We start from the raw sequence: 18,990 nt of genomic DNA, 5'->3' as shown, positions 1-18,990 counted from the left end.
TGATCTTCCTGGGTCCCGACCAACAATCTTCTGTTATGTGTGAGGTCAGTACCAGAGTGCTTTGCAACAGGAAAAGTAATAGGTGACAACATGTACTCCTAAATCCCACCCATCTTCCTGTCTGTTCTAGATCAAAGTTTCTCTCTGGTTAAATGAACCCTCTGTGTCTCTTGATCAAGGCACAGGTCTCATTTGAAATTTGTGGTGAGAACAGACTTCTATCTCCCTCAAATCACATACTTCGTCTCTCTGAAAGCGGTCCGCTCTGCAGGGTTTTCCTACGGTAAAAAGTGGACCCAGACATGCTATTCACTGTCCTTCAGATGGAGGGGTGGGAACTAGCTTCAAGTTGACACATTGCATATCCAAGAGGTGTTAGTCCTGCCTTCCTCTTGTCCATTCTGTGATCATGCCTGACAGGCCTGTTCCAATTAACTCCTACTATTATGCGCTGCCACCAGCAGTTTAGACAATAGGAAGGCAGATCCATGGATCCTTTGATATTTTAATTAGGCTCCCCATGGCCAGAGGAAGGTTCTGACTTCCCCCTTCTTGAGATGTTTTGATGTACCCGTGGCTGTCACATTTGAAATCGCTCTCTCTCTTCTCACATTTCTTCCTGATGCTTGAATCCTTTCCTCTAGGAAATAGGATGTTCTGACTGATTATTGCACCCCTTAATACAGCAGCAATGCTTTCTTCTCAAGGGGCCAGATCCCTTTGCATGCCTCTGCCAAGCACTACCTCTGACTGGGGAAGTCCTGAAAGAGTCTGGGTAGGGACAGTGCATAACTATTGAGAACATTGCACGCTTTAAGTCATCTCTGCTGCCCCAAATGTTTTTGAAGGTGTGGCCGTTTCCTCTTTGTGTGCAGATAATGCAGGATATTGTGAGTACAGTAGGGGGAGAGTAAATGCAAGCAGACAGTGTTAGCTGCAGATAACATTGCAATTCCTGTCTCGCACTTCACAAAAGGGTCATTGCCATCAGCATATGCACTAAATAAGGGGCATGGGTATTGCCGCATAGCCACTGACCACTTGTGAAATGACGATGACTGAGTACTTCTGGAGTTCGAAGAGCTTCAAGAATTTAAGTTAAATCAACTGATCTATAACGGAGTGCAAATGTTAAAACACATGGTTAGGCCAGTGGGCTTCTCGTTTTAAGCTCCCCGTAGGGGTGTTTGTTTGCACATGTAAACTCCACCATTGGCTTTAGATCGAAACTCTGCTTGTCAAAACTGCCACTGGCGATTGGTAAGGGCAGACAGAGGTTGGAGCTATTGGTAAAAGCAAGTGGTCCTTTAAATACCACCTTGATTTACTGTGAAAATACTGCATGTAGTGCACATACTGCATGCTCTGGTTAGATTACCACCTGGTAATGGAGTTTGCGCCATGATTTTTCCACCACACTAAGAAGGAGGTCACATGTTTTTTTTCTTCCCTTTTCATGGCATCCTATGGGGTAGCCTCCAAAAACATATTGTCCCTGCAAGTCAAGAGAGGCACTACTGATCCACTGCCTCTTATGAACAATGTTACACTATAGGGCATGAGAATGCGTGCATCAAGGAACCACGCAATCTGGGGGCTGGTGCATGAGTCAGGGCATTGTTCCAGGCCTTTTAATGCACACCTTTTTACCCACAAATAGGATGTCTACCAAATGCTTTGAAAAACAGCATCCCATGTGTCTGCTTGAAACAGGCACAGAGGAATGTGCAATGTGCATTAGGGTGTTTAGTCACCCTTCTTTTAATTTCCTTCTGGAGGAGTCTTTGCTATCCCACATGCATTCCCATCCCTTTCCACAGATGGAAATGCATCTTCTTGATTCTTGAAATCCCTGCTTCAAGAATATCCAGGAAGTGTCCACTGCACTGGCGGCAGATGAGAAGTAAGGAGGTCATGGACACCGGAATTGCTCTCACTTCCCAGATTTATTTGAATACCTCTGGAAAGCAAATAGCAGCTACCTGTAAAATACTGGCACTGTATTTTATTTATTTGTGTATTTATTTATTTATTGTTTATTTGTATAGCACCTATACAATTGTACAGGTGTTTCAAAGCGCTCAAGGAGGAGGGGAACAGTGGGTGAAACACAAACAATCATTCAGGGCCCTTGAGTTTCTGAATGATTTCAAGTCTGCTCTGGGGCAGTAAGGGACATGAAACAAGTGCATATGTAACAAATAAGAGTGTAGAAAACTCGTTCAGGTCTGATGACGATCCTTAGTTTTTTAAAGTGCCTTACACAGAAAAAGGGAAAAAAGGTGCGGGGGTGGAGGGGAAAAGTAGGACAGACCGACTACTGTACAATACTATGTTTAAGTGGGCCATACAGTTCTTGCATAGCACGACATAAAGACAGGGATGGGGGAGGGTGGAAAGGGTTAAGAGATTAGGGTAGGGATGGAAGGGTGAGGTAGGAACAGACGGCAGAAAACAGGTAGAGTACCCAGCACTACTACGCTCAAAGTTACTCAAGCAGTTTGCGAGTAGCAGTCTAATACAGGGATGTGATGGTGGGGGGGATGAAGAGGGAGGAGGGTGGAGAAACAGATAGGGGTCAAAACAAACAACACACGCGGATAGAAGAAGATGGGAGTACGGGTAGGGAGGATGAGGAGGGGTGGGGAGGGTGGCAGAGCTACTCTCTCTGGAAGGCTCGAGATGATTCTTGCGATTTACACGGAGCAGCGAGAGAACAAAAAGCAAGGGGGAGGGGCAGGAAATGCAGGTGAAATAGGAGAAGAACAGGGGGAGGGGAGCAGAGAAAGCAGTCAGTGCTCGTGACCAATGCACTTTTTGATGGCACAAGAAACTACAGGGTGCAAAGGCCTAGTGTGGCGGCGAATGCAGGGGTGCATATACAAGTATACATTACATGTTAAGCAGGCAAAGCATGGGTGCACACAGCCTTAGGTTTTAAATGGACACGAGCAATGTGGATGAGTCACAGTGGAACGTGCTGTGGATTATAGTCAATACATTTTTCTGGAGAAAAAACATGTAATGAGATACAAAAGTCCAAGGGTGCAATTTGTGAGCAATGATGGTAAGGAAAAAAGCAAAGTTCAGGGGAGTTACAGAAGGTAGGTTTAGCCAGGGGCAGGGAATGCCGCATGCCGGACGAGCAGTGATCTGCACTTGCGTGATGAATCAGCGGGGCTCACTGTGTTGAGGTCGATGAGGGAGACACATGTAGGCAGCAGCATGTTTTTTTTGAAGGTTGCAGAGGCTCCCCCTGACTCACCCATGGTCAGACAGGAGAACAAAGTGCTGGAGTAGACTGGGGGAGGAGGGCCTGGTGCCTTGTATGACTCAGTGGGAACCAGGCAGCCAGTGAAATGCAGCAGGAGGGGACATTAGCAGGCGAGGGGGAGAGGGCAGGAAGAAGGGAAAAGGAGGGTCTTCAGGATCTGCCGAATCTTAAGGAGATCTGGCTCAAGCCTGAGGGGGGCAGGGAGGCCATTCCAGAGGGAGGCTCCCACAGATGAGAGAGATCTACCCCCCACTCTCTGCTTGGAAAATCTTCCGATCTGCAGAGAGTTGGAGGTAGAAGGACTCTAGCAGGGAGTTATTTAGGGAGAGCGCTTAGAGAGGGAGGGTGGCCAGAGAATAGGAGGGAAGGAGGGTGCAGGGGTCCAAATAAGAAGGATCTCCATCTTACTCGAATTAAGGCAGAGATCTTTAGCAGTGCACCATGCCCGAATAGCAGTCAGACAGTCAGGAATGAGAGAGGAAGAAGAGGAGGAACTGGAGGAGAGCTGCGTGTTGTCTGAATAACACTGGTAGTGAGGAGAGAAGGCAGAGATCAAATGGGCTAGAAGGGCAAGGCAGATGTTGAAGGCCCGGGGCGAGAGGTTAAAGCCCTGAGGGACGCCATAGGTGGAGTGTGATGAGGAGAGAAAAGGGATCATTTGAAACTGGGAAGGTTGGCCAGAGAGGAAGGAGGTCATCCAGTCCAGTATCAGGTCCGTGATGCCAAGGGTATCATGGAGCCAATTTATCAGGGTGGTATGATTGACCATAATTTGAGAGCAAGTCTTCACGGGTATTCAGGATTGCAGTGTACATGCCTCTGGCTGCTCTGCAGCCAGACCGGTGGTCGTGGAGACTTCCAACAGATTCTGTATGATGGATTAGCTGGGAAATGACCAGCTTCTCCAAGAGTTTGCCCAAGAAGGGGGTAATGGAGATATGGCAGTAGTTATCTGGGCAGGATGTTTGAGGAGAGGGTGCACAATGGAGTTCTTTAGGGGTAGCAGAAAGGAGCCATTGGCAAAGGAGTGATTGAAGAAATCAGCCAAGGCAGGAGCAAGGGATGCATTGTTGTCCTTGATAGTTCTAGGGGAGCAGGGGAGCATCTGTTTGGAGGAGACTCTCATAGAGAGGACATGTCTAGAGATGTCATCCTGTGCTATGGGCGAGCAATAGCATAGTAAGAGGCAAGGGGAAAGGAAGGCCAAGGGAGGCCTGAGAGCGGGTGAGGGAAAAGGGAGGGGTGAAGAAGAGATTGAGGACAGGATGTCCTGAGTTATGGTTATGAAGTGAGAGGCCAGTACAGTGCAGAGAGTCTGGGATAGCAGAGAAGAGGTGGAAACAGCAGAAGGATTCACAAGTTCCCAACAGATTTTGAATAGTTCAGCCATGCTGTTAGTGGCCACAGAGATGCAGGCTTGGATAGAGGCCATCTTCTTTGAGTGGATGGAGTGTCTGTTTTGCCTTTGGAGCAGGCGACAGGTCAGTCTGTCAGAGGAAGTGCTCGAGGTCTGCCACTTCCACTCTTCAAATCTGCACTTGGTTTCAGAGAGGTTAGGTAGGAATCATACCAGGTGTTGCACTTGGAGGCAGGCTTCATTCACATCCTCATGACAGGGGAAAGGATGTACAGAGTTTTGGAAATGTATAGGTGAAGGTTAGCAAGGGCTGCGTCAGTGTGAGAGTCAGAGGCCGGAGTGGGAGGGGGAATGAAAGTGGTGGCAAAAGCAGCAACTCACACTCGCTTCATCAGTCCAATGATGGGGAAGGAGACTGGTTGTGTGGGCAGAGGCTTAGTTGGGGGATCCAAGAGATCCAAGTGAGAGGACTGGAGGGCATGGTCAGACCAGGAGAGGGGTGTAGTGAAAGGGTTGGAGATGGCAATGTCTGCTGGGATGAGAGCATCAAGGTGTATCTGGCTGAGTGTGTTGGACCGGAGGGAAGAATGTGTATGACTTTGAATCTTGCTTCATGCATCATGTCATTTTCTGAAAAAAACAGCTTCACCATGACATCTAATATTTATCCTTCTTTTTTGACTGGGTCCCCTTTCTTGAACTTTTCTTTGTTCCTTTCGGTTTCCCTAAGACTCCCAATTTGTGTGGACTTTAATTACTTCCGGTATTTACACAGCTGCAGTGAAAATCCCCATTGCTGAATTCCCCTTCACCTCATCTGTGCTTAAAGCAGCCACTGGGAACATAGCAGACAAGAGAGAAAGTGAAGGATCAGACCTGCCTCTCTCTGGTAGGATATTTCCTGGCACTGTATTCAGTCATCCCTTATGCCGACCTCTCCCCCACGCCTTGCGGGAAGCTTTTGTCTCTGGTTGATTCTTGGGCAACATTAGTCTTCTTAGAACTAATTAACAAACACAAAAAAACGAGATCCCACATTTCTTATCTCACACACAATATTTAGTCAAACCCAACAAGCCACACCATTTATGTTGATTACATTGGAGCGGGATTGCATTTAATGGGGATATCTGCCCCAGTGGTAGGTGCTCAACACCACGTGCCCTGCGTTGACTTCTTGCTGTAAAAATGTAAGCCATTGCTGGTCCTTTTGAATGGCAGACATCTTTGTGTCATTTCCCGTTTTCCTACTTGCTTTTATAGTGACTTTACAGCACTTCAGCTGCCCCAAACCGGGAGAACAGAAGAAGGGAGGAAAAGGCAGAAGAGAAATGAGGAAGACAGCTTGAAGGAGGGAACAGGGAAGAAAGAGGGAGGGCATTAGGTGGATGGAAGACGGGAACATGGTGCCAGGACAGTGTTTTGCATACCCGTCACTTTTCACAATGAATGTTATCCACAAGCATTAACAAGTCCACACATTGAGCTGCCTAGCGGTCAGTGTCACATGTTTCTTTCATTGGCACCGTGATCAACAACCACAACTCTCCAACGGAAGTGCCCATCATCCGTGAGGGCTATTTCCTGAAAGGCTACTTTGACCAAACCGCGGCCTGTCGGCAGTAGGGCATGTGCTTATAATACATTACTGGTTGAGAGCCAAAAAGAGGCTGCGTCGGACTCACAAGAGATAAGGAGGGAGATGGGATTGAGGGGTCATGGGGTTAGGTTTGGTGGGGGGGCACAGGGTTAGGAGGGTAGCCGGTGAGTTTGTGGGATGGGATGGAGCAAGCCTGGTCAGCGATTGGGGGCTGCAGGTTTGTCCCCTAGTGGGGGAAAGAAATGTGATAACATGCCGTACCAAGACCAGACCCGCGAAAGCAGGCTAAGTGTCGACTACAGGGACTTCACATGAAACCATTCCTACCAGAAATGTTCCCTATTTGGATTATTATTTTTAACTGCAAAAAAGTATCATATGCAAAATGTTTCACAGCAATTTCACCCATCCATGAAAACTTGTTCTTTGTTTGCCAACTTCTTCCCTTCTATATCCATGCTCCTCCCGTGGGTGTCTCGGGAGGATAGCTCAGGGGCAATGCGCTTGCCTTGGAAGCAAGACGACACAGAGCAACACAGGTTTGCAGGTTTGATACCCGGGTCCGTGTTTAGAAACCTCTGGTTATTAAGTGCTTCATAAATAACCCACTATAATTACTAATCTGCACATGCTCTCGTTCAATAAATGGAGAATTATAAATGAATTGGCAATTATTCTTAATATTTCCCTTTTCCACAAATGAGCCAATGTTGATTTTTTTTGGGAGCAACAGAATAGGGTTTAAAATAGCGTAGGGCAATGGTCTCAAGTTGGGGTGTGGCTCGGAGCTGCCTGGAGATGGGCAGGAACGGTGAGAAGACGAGAGAAAAGACCTTGATAATGCCCTCTAGCCTCTGCCGGTCTATATAGGCAGCTAAACAGCAAGGAACGTAAAAGACCCCACCGTTTGCCTCCACAAACGTCTTTTGGCGTTCAGGTCAAACATATATGAAGGACCTTCAGGAGTGCTATAGGAATCCAGGCCTAACATATGGGTTTCTTTCCACTGTAGTCTTCCAAATAACTGATCTGGGATAGTCTGCAGACGCATGAGGTAAGAGGGTGGTGCTTCAACCTCAGCTGCGGAGAACAGATGTTCTGACGACCAGTATTCTCATATATATAACACAGCTGACAAAAGCTGGAAAATGAGAACAGAGGAAGGAATTAGTAGGACCGGGAACATGTTGTGGCCATTTTATGTGCGATAACATGGCTTTGATGTTTTTGGAGGTCCGAAGAGCTTTATTTTCATGGTGTTATTTCCAGAATGTGTAAAACCCCTGGAAAAACATTACTTGTGAGTGAAGTCATACAGTCCCAATTCATTGTTACATGTAATGCTTTCATGATGCTTCTTGCTAATTGGAAAGTCACACGTTTGAATCTAACTTTAACACTAAAAAACCAAAAGGGAGCTTGAAAGATCAGAAAAAGTGTTCTTATGATGATGAAGTGATGATCAGTCACACTGCACAGCATACGTATCGTTATCGCCACTTCCGTTATGCTTGTTGCGAATTGGCCAGTCGAACTCTTGGAACAAACCTTTAAAATGTTGTTGTTCCCGTGCCAGCGTGCCAGGGATGTTTACCTTACATGCGAACTTAATCAACTGCCCACTCTACAAGTAATAGCCCCCCAGGAAGTCGACGCCCAAGGGGAAGAGATAGTGCCGCCTTTGTAAGAAGGAAAATGGCTTAGAAACCCTAAAGCACCCCCTTTGCACCGTCAAGCCACTACACCCAGTAAGCACAAGCACGTGCAGGGGAAGGATTATCAGACTGCCCTGGAAGAGGAAAGGTTGTGGGCCAGTTCCATGGCAGGGAATAGTATTTCTCAAATGTTACGTTTGAATGCAATATCTATATAATTCACTTGTATAATGTCTGAGGTGTGTATTAGTCACTTCTGTTTTTACAGTTGGTATGTTTTAGACAACTGTTTCATGCTGTTTATGGATTTTTTTTATGTGAAAAAGGTTTAACTTTAGAAACTAATTCAGTAATAAAAACAAATAAAAAATGCCAAAGCAGGGCTTGAAAGATCAGATGAAAGGTTATTGTGTATCATTTAAAAAACACATTGATCACTTTGCACAGTATATGTAGCTTTGCTTTTATGTTTCTAGCTAAAAGTGTGGCTATGGAGTATGGATGTTGTAATCCAAAACATGTGACAGGTTGCAGAACCTGTAGGCTGTCATATAGACCCTATCCGGTGATTGTTTGACATATTAGCACCTGTATAATGCAGTTCTCAGTGCAGATGCCAGCAAAGGAAACATCGTTTTCTGTATGTGTATTAACTCAGACCCCCGTGCCAGGAGCCTTGCAGCAGATTTGCCATAGTAGGAATTCGTGGCATGTTCTTCATTTGACAGGATTTAGTGGGTTGGTAAAGTGGATGGACACTGGCAATTTCCACCGAGATTATGAAAAAATATGCTGGATGCCATGAGCTGTGGGTAGGATGCTGCTAGTCTCTAGTTCATTGTTGTCCAACTCCAGGTCTCGAGGGCCGGATCCATGTCCAATTTTCAGGATAACCCTCATTAATATTCATGAGATGAATTTGCATACACCGATTCTAAATGTACACACATTTTTGCTCATGAATATTAATGAGGGATAATCTGAAAACCTGTCAGTTTCTGGCCTTCGAGGCCTGGAGTTGGACAACCTTGCTCTAGTGATACAATCTATTGCAGCCGCACATGTGGTTTCAGCTGAAACAAATAAATGAACACAACACAGAACCATAAGTCAGGTAGTGGTCAATTACTAGTTTTATTGATTAGACCTGCGGTCAAAAACTTGTAAACTTTTGAGACTGTTTCATATAAGACTCCATTTGGTGGTGGCATATGTTACTTCCCAAACCAACCTTTGTATTCTCTTAAGCACACTTCTATTCAGATAGTAGCTCTCATTTTTGTTTGCACGTGATGTTGGTCAATATTGCCCTCCCATCCAAATAGTCTGGCAGATTCCAATTCATTGACCCTCATGACACTGAATGGGCCAAATGTAGCTTGATTCTGGTTAGCCATGATGTGTAAATATTTCACACCCTGAGAAGTCATGCACTCATCATGCTGTGTGTTTTTTTTGTTGCAGATGCATTGTGAAAGGTTCATAAACATCCTACGGATACTGGGAACGACAATGTTTGGTGTCTCACTCCTCCTCGGCATCACAGCTGCTTACATTGTTGGCTACCAATTCATCCAGACGGACAACTACTATTTCTCTTTTGGTCTCTATGGTGCAATCCTCTCACTTCATCTCATCATCCAAAGCCTCTTTGCCTTTTTAGAACACAAAAAAATGAGACGGTCTCTTGAGACGCCAATCAAGCTCAACAAGACGGTTGCACTTTGCATCGCGGCCTACCAGGAAGACCCTGACTACCTGAGGAAATGTTTACTCTCCGTCAAAAGGCTCACCTACCCCGGCATACAGGTGATTATGGTGATTGACGGCAACTCCGAAGATGACGTCTACATGATGGACATCTTCAGCGAAATCATGGGCAGGGACAAGTCTGCCACATACCGATGGGCAAACAACTTCCACAGGAAAGGCCCGAATGAGACCGACGAGGCACACAAAGAGAGCATGCAGCACGTCACTCAGCTCGTCCTCTCCAACAAGTCGGTGTGCATCATGCAGAAGTGGGGCGGGAAAAGAGAAGTCATGTACACGGCCTTCAAAGCACTGGGCAGAAGCGTGGATTATGTGCAGGTAGGTTTCGAAAGTCCCACTGAACGCCAACGCAAACACGTATGGGAGAAAGAGGCTTTTGTAGGAGGGCTTCACACAGCATGTTATAGAATATCCAGGTCTCTCCTGAGCACAGTGCTCCTTTCAGTCTGTTCATGAATGCAGCAGGAGTTCTGAAAGTGCATGTTTCTTCGTCGTTTAGAAGTAGTGGCACAGCACTGCACGAGCTTGTTCATACTAAAAATAGGTCGCTTTTATACGCCCATTCCATCGCCCCCAGTTAGTCTACATAGAATTGTTATTTTTAATGTCTACTGAAAAGGCCATGATGTGAATATGAACCACATGCAAAAAACCGTATTTTTAATGTTAGGCTGGCAATGCTCTGATTTCTTAAAAATAAAAATAAAAAAAAAGTGAATACGCGTGCAACAACACACACACACACACAAACACACACACACAGACAGAAAGCGACACACACACACAGACAGATAGACAGACAGAGACACACACACACACACACAAAAGACACCTGCCCCCATAGTGAATGAGAAAGTAATGCTTATGCTTTTATATCAAGGCCTAGTACCTTGGTAATCCACCAGTGCTACTATGGGGGTATGAAAATGTCACTGATTACCGTAAGTAATGCAAAGGATGCTTTTGGGTATCTGACCACTTATAGATCACCAGTGGTCACCAACTGAGAGTTCACATTTGGGAGTGGCCTTCCCTGCATATGAACATGGTTCAGGTAAATCAGGAATTCTCTGCTCAGCCTTGGACTTGATGCCATTATGGGTTCTGTAGTGGGACTAGCAACTATTTGAGCTAGGAGTAAAATGTAGACTAACTGTAGTCTACATTTTGCTTTGACCTGGACATACACTGGTGGAGTGGCCTGTCCCCCCTCAAAGCTGGGTCGTGGTTTACTCACAGCGCGGAGTTCCGCCTACTCTGTAGCAGAGATCTTGGCACTTACTATTTGTGGAGGGCTACATAGCCATAACAGAGAACGGCATCCCTGCACGCATCCTCAAATAATCGTGATGGCCACCATGAGAAAGCAGTGGTTAATGCCTCCGCTTTGTCAGGGTTCATTGTTTCGAAGACAGACCATGCTGCGGGATTCCAGTAATCCAGTGCACTCCCGGAAACAGCAATGATTGCAGCAGGTGTTTCGCTGCACCTGCCACAGTTAACCCAGTGTGTTCGGCATTAATAGCACCTGAGTCTAGGGCATCTCTGATTCAAACATTAGACAATGAGTTCAATGAGGGCCCATGGGCATTTGGAAAGCGTTCCCTCCGTTGCAGGTTAGGTAGAACTGTTGCATAGTGTGGGAATGTTGCTAGCAGCCTTAGGAATGTATGTAGACAGTGTTTATTTGAACTGCTACACCCTATTAAGTATTTGACATAGTTGTGAGAGTCTCGTTTTAAAAAAAAAAAGAAGAAACTTAGATCAGACAAACCATCAATTTGTGATGAAAGGTCTCTTGATGGATATTTGTATGAAGGACATTTCATGCGACAACAACCAATTCATATACTTAATACTTACATTAAATAAGTCAGTACATCCTTTTGATGACTGTATACGCAGTGTTAGTGTCGACGCTCGTGATAGTGTCAGTGTCATAACTCAAGAGGCTTCCTATGCTTGACTGATGCAATCTATGCACCCTTAAGTCAAGGGTTGTGAGCTTCCCCAAAACTCTTACACAAAAGATAAAACAGTGTGCAGGTCCTTATCATTCAGCAAACACCTCAGAGCTCTTTCAGTTCCTGCTTCCACTGTGCCAACCCGACCCGCGGCTTGGGTGGGGAATCCCCCCTGAATCCTGTACCCCATGTCTCATGGTAGTGCGATGGGAAGGTCCTCACGTTCTGCACATCTTCCTCTCCCGCTATCCGAACAATCCTCCCCACATGTACCTCTTGGGCAGGCAACGGCTTCCTCCACATCCCATCCCTTCTGGGTTTTTCATCGTCTATCCAAGCCCCTTCCCACCATTTACACACCCACTGCCTACAGATCCCTGCCTGCATCCCTAGCCCCAGAGTACCCACTCTGTCGCATTGAAGACCATCGATTCAAGTGCAATCTGTTAAATACCCTCCGCACATTTTATTTTTTTATTTATTGGACATTTGTATGGTGCCTATACACAAGTGTTTCCAGGCGCCACAAGACAGGATGGGACGGGGGAAACGGGAATGACAACAACACAAAAAACGGTTATATTGGCCTTGTGACAACCCTACTGTGGCAACAAAGGTGCCACGGCAAAGATATATCACCAAAGAAATATGTCTGTCAAAATAGAATAAAAGGAGCAGCATCAAATTATTTTCAAAAGCAGAACCAATTACATGTTGCTGTCTCTTTACTAATTCGAACACTAGCATTGCCCTTTGAACCCTGGAAAACAGAGTTCAAGCGATGGCAAGTTCAAGTTGCACCAGCTAATGGGAAATCACAGGATCAGAGCTGGAACCAGGATTTTGACACCCACCAAAAAGTCACACTTGGTTGCTACTGGTAGTTGGACTCAGGATCACCCAATGTGGTGACTCCAGCTGGTGAATCCAATCGTGGCTGCGCGCATTGCCTTCACTTATGGAGAATCAAATAATTAAGTACCTGAAAAATCCCCAGTTCATCTTGATTTTGAAAGACATGTGTACAGCATATCAAAAAGTCAACTGAACTATGATCTCTTCCACTTCTTCTCCCTGCTGGAACGATGGCTGCTCACTGACTCTTGAGATTCTTCAGGTTTCATCTCTTAATTTCTCGGTTCAGACTCTGGTACTCACGTTTCCAGACTTTGGAAGTTCTGTGCACTTACGGTTTGGCAGTACCACTAGGCGTGCACTAAGCACATTACTCGCTGTATGGAATAGTCATTATGAAAATGTTGACGGCAGTGAATGCCCAGCCATCCCTTTGGGATGCATAATGCTGGAGCGGAAGAAAACTCCCAATGCGACGGTTCCAGCTGTTAGTGTCAGTTCAATGGTGCACATGTCTGAAGGAACAATGCACTGCAGTCACGTCCTTTTTTTAAGTTGAAGCAAAGTATCGTACAGCGGTAACAGAGACCGGTAGATCTTTGGTCAAATCGCGCTCAAGAGCGAGAATGCTTTCGGGACACTCTGCCTGGCTCGGTGCCTTTTCAGTGGTGCGGACATTCAGTAATGCAATGCTCTAATTCACCACATCTTATTCCTGAAATCCCATAAAGCTCAGGTTCCCTTGAACATGAGTCAGACAGGTCTCCCTGACCCCAAAGGAACACTGAAGGGAAGGGCCCTCCCTTTCAGATCTATTACATCTGGATAATGTTGCCTCGAGATTTGGAGCCCATACAGAAGATTTGTTACTTCTCCGCCCCGCCTGCTCGAGTGGCAGTGGTCCAGGAAAGAGAGTTGTCCATTCTCAGAGCAGCAAAAATATTCTGAGAAAGGGGGAGATGGAGAGTGGCCCGGGGCAGAGTTACGGAAGAAGGCCCACTCTCGGAGCACCATGACCTTGCAGACAGTGGAGAAAGTCTACCGAAAAAAGTAGTGGAACTGTGGTCTCGGCAGGGGAGAGGTTAGGTGGAAGCATAGTACAGCGTGTGACAAGTGTTGCGGCCGGGGTATTCCAATAGTCTAAGTGCCTAGTAGCTAAGGCTCCCATTACACTTGCACAGGGACATGAATGGACAAATCATCTATAGAGAATATTGAATGTAATCGTGAAAGCAGAGAAATGGTCCAAAGAAAAACATAAAAGCAGCAGGACACCGGTCCCGACCGTTCCCACTCACTTCCATCACTGCTTGCAGAAGATGTTTTCTTGCTGTTGGATGGCTTAAGGGAGTGGACAATGTCAATGGGACAACCTGCTACTTTCATTATTTGAAGTATTTGGGATAGTGCGGACCAAGTTCCGAGGAGCATCAGGGTAATTTGCGGGGAATGTATCTTGTAGCATCAGCATCTAGAAACGTATGGTGTGTGAAGAGCAGCCGAGACCAGATAACGGTAGCCAGGATGTGGTCAGAAGAAGGATCCTGTTCAGTGGGACAGCACTGCACAGTATACAGTACACTTGCATTTTTACATGACACATGTTTGCAATTTAGGAACAGGAAAGCAACACAATTTGCCATGCGGCACAAAGGGTTTTGTATATTTTGGTAGCCGGGATTAAGGCCCTTGCTGGAAAGATGGCAATTTAGCTGCCAGATTAGAGCTCCATGCGTTCTGCATGCCAATTGAAAACATATTACTAAAGCACATCATTGAGCTCTGCCTGGCATGTCTTGACAGCGAGAGCTTTCTGTTTTACAGGCAGTGGGCCTGATCCTAGTAACCACAAGTCCTGGAATGCCCTCCTACTGCGAGTTGCTTCTGTTGTCCCGGGCAAACAAATACCAACATGTGTACGGGCAGCTGTCACATCAAGTGAACAGCTGTCCATTACTGTTGCTTACAAATACGTCACCCTTCCTTATTCGCCCGCTTCTTTATTCTCCTGGAAGTAGAGTGAGGCGTGGGAATGGAATGTGGACGGCGACTTGTATTGAAACCCAGCCGAAGGATGCTTCGGGGCGGCCACCTTCTGGTGGGCCTCCACTCAATAGCACTGTAGTTATGAGTAAACACTGACACATGAGCACGCCCTTCTCACACTTCATGTACAGCACGGGTCCTCTGTGACAGTGTACACACATCCCGTGCACTCATGCCATGTCCCTTGATCCCCTGTCTGTGTGCACTTGTGCACTTGGGCCACTTCTCCACTTCTTGCTCTGCGCCGCATGCACCCCTGCACTTGCACGTTCTCAAGGTCACTGGGCCTAGTAAGATCCTTGTTTCGTTCTCCCTTGTTTCCCCGCCCCTGCCTTGCCGCGCTCTGAAACACCTGTGTATGAGCGCAATACACATACAATCTCATACCATATCATATCATGCAGAGAAAAAACATCTTTTCTTTACATACCTGACATGTAATTAAATGAAAAATTACCGTTTCACTATTTTGAATTGATCTCAATAGGCATTAAAACACACGTTTCTGATTTTTTTGAAGCATAATTGTTGTTAATGAGAACAGCCACCGTCGTCAGCATGAGCAAACAAAGGGACTCATTCCGCACACCACTGTTTCCTTGTTTGGATGACATGATAATGTGTGCAGATTTTGAGGCGCTTTTATTTCATTCTGCTTCTTGGTGGAAGTGCACGAAAGAGTCACTGCAAGGATGATGTGGGGTAACCTGGTTTGCTGGCCCCCTAAGTGCACACGTGTCTGAATCTCCTTAAATCACCACTGTACGCACAGCCGGGGGTATGTGGCATTGTCTTCCATTGCATTCCATTCGCCATCCAGCAAACCAATGCAAATAGTTGAATTCTGCTTCTTTTATTTTTTCTGGTGCAGCACAACTTGGTACAACTTGTGATTTGCACAGATTCCCCCAACTCTAAAATGAGCGTGGGAATCCAGCGGCATTCTGCACATTGCAATGCTGCACAGGGGAAAACCTATGAACGAGCTCAGAATCCAAGCACGGCAGCTTTTCCAAGATTTATTTGGCCTCAACACCAACTGGTTTGGGTCTTTTGCCCATTGCTCCCTCTTCTGTTACGTAATGATGAGGTGGAAAAGCTGCTTTAGCACATTCCTGAAATCCTCAAAGTGTCTTAAGTTATCGCTTCTAAACATACGTTTATCTGCCTCTAACAACAAGTGTAAGGCAAGAGTGCGGTTTTAGCGTGTTCATTGTCCAGCTCTGATCATTGTTACTATTTCATGATGTCACAGGCAAGTACGTTTACACATCTTTTCGGTACATTAGAAACAGTCCAGTGATATCTGGTAAGATAGTTGATTTGGCTTATCACCTGCCCAGGTGTGACTCAAGCCACCAGCCAGCGCCATTAACCAACAAGTTTTGTCAAACCATCCAGTAACTTGACTCGAGCCAAGCTTCATTCTGCCTCTGCCCTTTCTGAGGTCCATAACATGTGTACCTTTGAATTGGGGAAATAATTTGTAATGACCATCTTTAGTTATTTCAATTATACATGGGTTTATTGATACATAAAGTACCAAAGCCCAGTTACATTTTAGGCTATTCAGAGAGAATAAACATGAGGAAAAATGAACATGAAATCAAACTACCAGCTGCACCTCCTCAGAGGTATTCTTCCTTTCCTCTCCTTCCCCCAGAAGCTCACTGTCTCTAGAGCTCTGGTGTTCTGTAGGCTGGACTACTGCAACAGCCTCTTTCTAAATCTGCCTGCTTCTACTCTCCGCCTTTCTGCAACTCATCCAGAACAGAACTGTGAGACTTGTCCTTGGCCACAAGCTCAGGGATCGTATCTCTCCAGGACTGAAATCTCTGCACTGGCTCTCAGTGGCAACGAGGATTAAGTTCAAGACCCTCTGCATTGTCCACAAGGCCTTCTGGGGCAGGGGCCTCAATACCTTCAACTCTCCCTTCGAAAATACCTTCCTACTAAAGCTCTTCGCTCCTCTACTTCCAACTACCTCAGGGTCAGTCGCTTATCCAAGAAATGAGTTGGTGGTAGATCTCTTTCTTTGGCTGGGGCCTCCCTCTGGAACAACCTCCCTGCCTCTCTGAAAATTGAGGAGAACCATCTCTGGTTCCGGAAGCACCTCAAGAACTTCCTCTTTGCTTCTGCCTACTCTCTTCCTCTCCCCTGCTAATTTCCTGTCTAATACTGCACTGGTCATCTGGCCAACCTCTGATTTCAGGCCCAGGTCCCTGCCCACCCAGTTGCACACCCGCACTGCCTCCCAGCAACCCGTGCACTTGGGTCTGTGTCTGTAATGCTACAGTACCCCTAGCTGCACTTTTGGGCACCTGCTGTCTGCACTGACCCTTGCACCTGCCACCTGCTGGCCGCACTTCTTACTATTGTTTTGATCCCATGTACAGCACTGCCCCTCCCCTTTCCCCTGGCACGTTTCCCCTCCCCCACCCCTGCACTTGCGTGATCTCAATGTCACTTTGCCTAGTAAGATCGTTGTCTCTGTCCTCCCTCTGTTTCGCCTTCCTTGCCTTGTCGCGCCTTGAAACACTTGTGTTTAGGCGCATTATAAACGCCTTATGATATCATATCATATCATATGTGTATCCAGTGACAATACTGATCATTATTACTTTGCAGCTTCTGTATGGGTCTGAGTCAGGTGCCAAATGTCTCAGTAAGAGGATTATCGAAAATAATCAATATTGCAAACACAGGTGTCCGATAAAGATATCCGCAGCCTGCTATTCTTGTCCCATACTTCTTACTGGATCATCTTTATGGCCTGGCACCAGTCTTATGGTACTCCAGTCGCACTTCCCTGTTTCCTGCATTTCACCCAGAACTTGTCAGACCCCTGAATGCATTGATTCCTAGACTTGTCTTCACCCAGCCCAGTTCTGAGCCTTTGCCACCTTTTTCCAACTCACCCGGTGTCTTCAGGAAACCCTGACCCACCACACTCCAGATGAAAGCCTTCAGGGTGGAGGACCCTGGCCACATGTCGATGGAATGATGGTGAGCAACCGAGATGAACCCAAAACAGAGAGAGGATGTTTGCCTCCACTCTGCTGCCACGCAACACCTACGTTAGTGATCGCTATGACTCTCAAGCTAAGGCTTCTGATTGGCTAAGCATCTTCTTTGCATGATGCTGAAAGGTTTAAGTTAAAAAAAATGCCCTTTAGATGCGATTTCTTGTTACCTGCAAATGCTATTTTATGCTCATGAAATGTTTGCTCATACCGCTTGTCTCTGAATCTGCCTATCCCAAACATGTGCCTCTAAACCTTTATAAACTAGTAGGGATTCTGTCTATAGCCTCCATTCTATGGGCTTGCCTATAAGAGTTGGCTTCATGTACAGTTTTTGACACAATATCCTTACGGTTGCTTGTCAGTAGCTAAATGGTGAAGGCTCTGCTATGATGTTGCCACTGGTGTAGGCTCTTTTAGGCGGGCTGTCACGCAAACCTCAGTTTTTATGGGGGATTTGCGAGCTAGACAGTAGACGTGTCCTAATTATCGTCTTGCATCGTTTGCCCGCAGCCTTTGAATGTACAGCAGCATCGTGCCAATTTGAAGGCTGCTGGGTCTTTCGCATACTGTACTCATTTCCACGAAGAATCCTGTCTTGTTATGCTGTGACTCATTTCTCCTTCAGCAGCAAGCACACGACTCCAAGGCATGAATTCCTCTGTGTTTACAAGCCAACTTTTCTACAGCTGCACATCGCGAATCCTAGGCGCTCCAATGGTCGAACAAATGCGATGTCCAATTAGGACCCGAAAAAAAGTTGCCTCAATGGAATCATGTGTAGCAGCGCTATTTAAAATTCAGCCCTTATTCTCTGCTCGTGCATCCCAGTACCTTCCCTGCATCCAGGAGTGCAGTTTAGATCCCGATACGTTTTAGGTCTCATTGGTGAAGGGATTCCCAGTGGTCACCAAGGGATGTTGTGCGCGTAGTCAGCAGCTGCAGGACCTAAGACAGATTTCTGGCAAGAGCGACCGCACTTGCACCTGGTCCCTCTGCCGGGGTTCCTCCTACACCATCGCTCTTCGCTTCGCGGGCTTTAAAACACATTTGTTGCACTGCATGTTAATATGTTTGCATTCTACCCTGGACATTTGCCCATCCGTTAGATGTATACAACGCAAGTCAAATTTCTCCAAGATGGCTGAACATGAGTGTGTCCACTGGCAAAGCAAGAAGGAGACTCATAACATGTGTGTTTGAACTAACAAGATATGACAGTGTAAGAGAAAGAGAGTGCTGGGTGCACTGAAAAGAACGACAACCATTTAAAGCTGAAAACAAAATGGACGCATTTTGGAACATTACGCAACCAAAATGGCACTGCATGCTCTGTAGTTCACTTTTCAGACAATATACCCTGCGTGTTTTCAGTCTGGCCCTATAAGCGTAAAGTAATTCTACTTTAGTTTGATGACGTATACTATGTAGTGACATAGCCAA

General features: G+C 46.1%; 1 protein-coding gene across 1 annotated transcript in view; it reads left to right on the top strand.

Moving 5' to 3' along the window:
* HAS2 (hyaluronan synthase 2) overlaps window positions 1-18,990 on the top strand; it is a 53,130-nt gene that overhangs the window by 21,730 nt on the left and 12,410 nt on the right. The window contains exon 2 of the mRNA XM_069621566.1: window positions 9,351-9,977. Coding sequence (XP_069477667.1) covers window positions 9,351-9,977 — 627 coding nt within the window. The remainder of the gene's footprint in view (window positions 1-9,350; window positions 9,978-18,990) is intronic.

This window comes from Ambystoma mexicanum, chromosome 5q (genome assembly GCF_040938575.1).
Source record: "Ambystoma mexicanum isolate Mex_15411 chromosome 5q, UKY_AmexF1_1, whole genome shotgun sequence".
In the NCBI taxonomy this organism is placed as follows: Eukaryota; Metazoa; Chordata; class Amphibia; order Caudata; family Ambystomatidae; genus Ambystoma; species Ambystoma mexicanum.
This window is presented reverse-complemented; position numbering and strand designations above follow the sequence as displayed.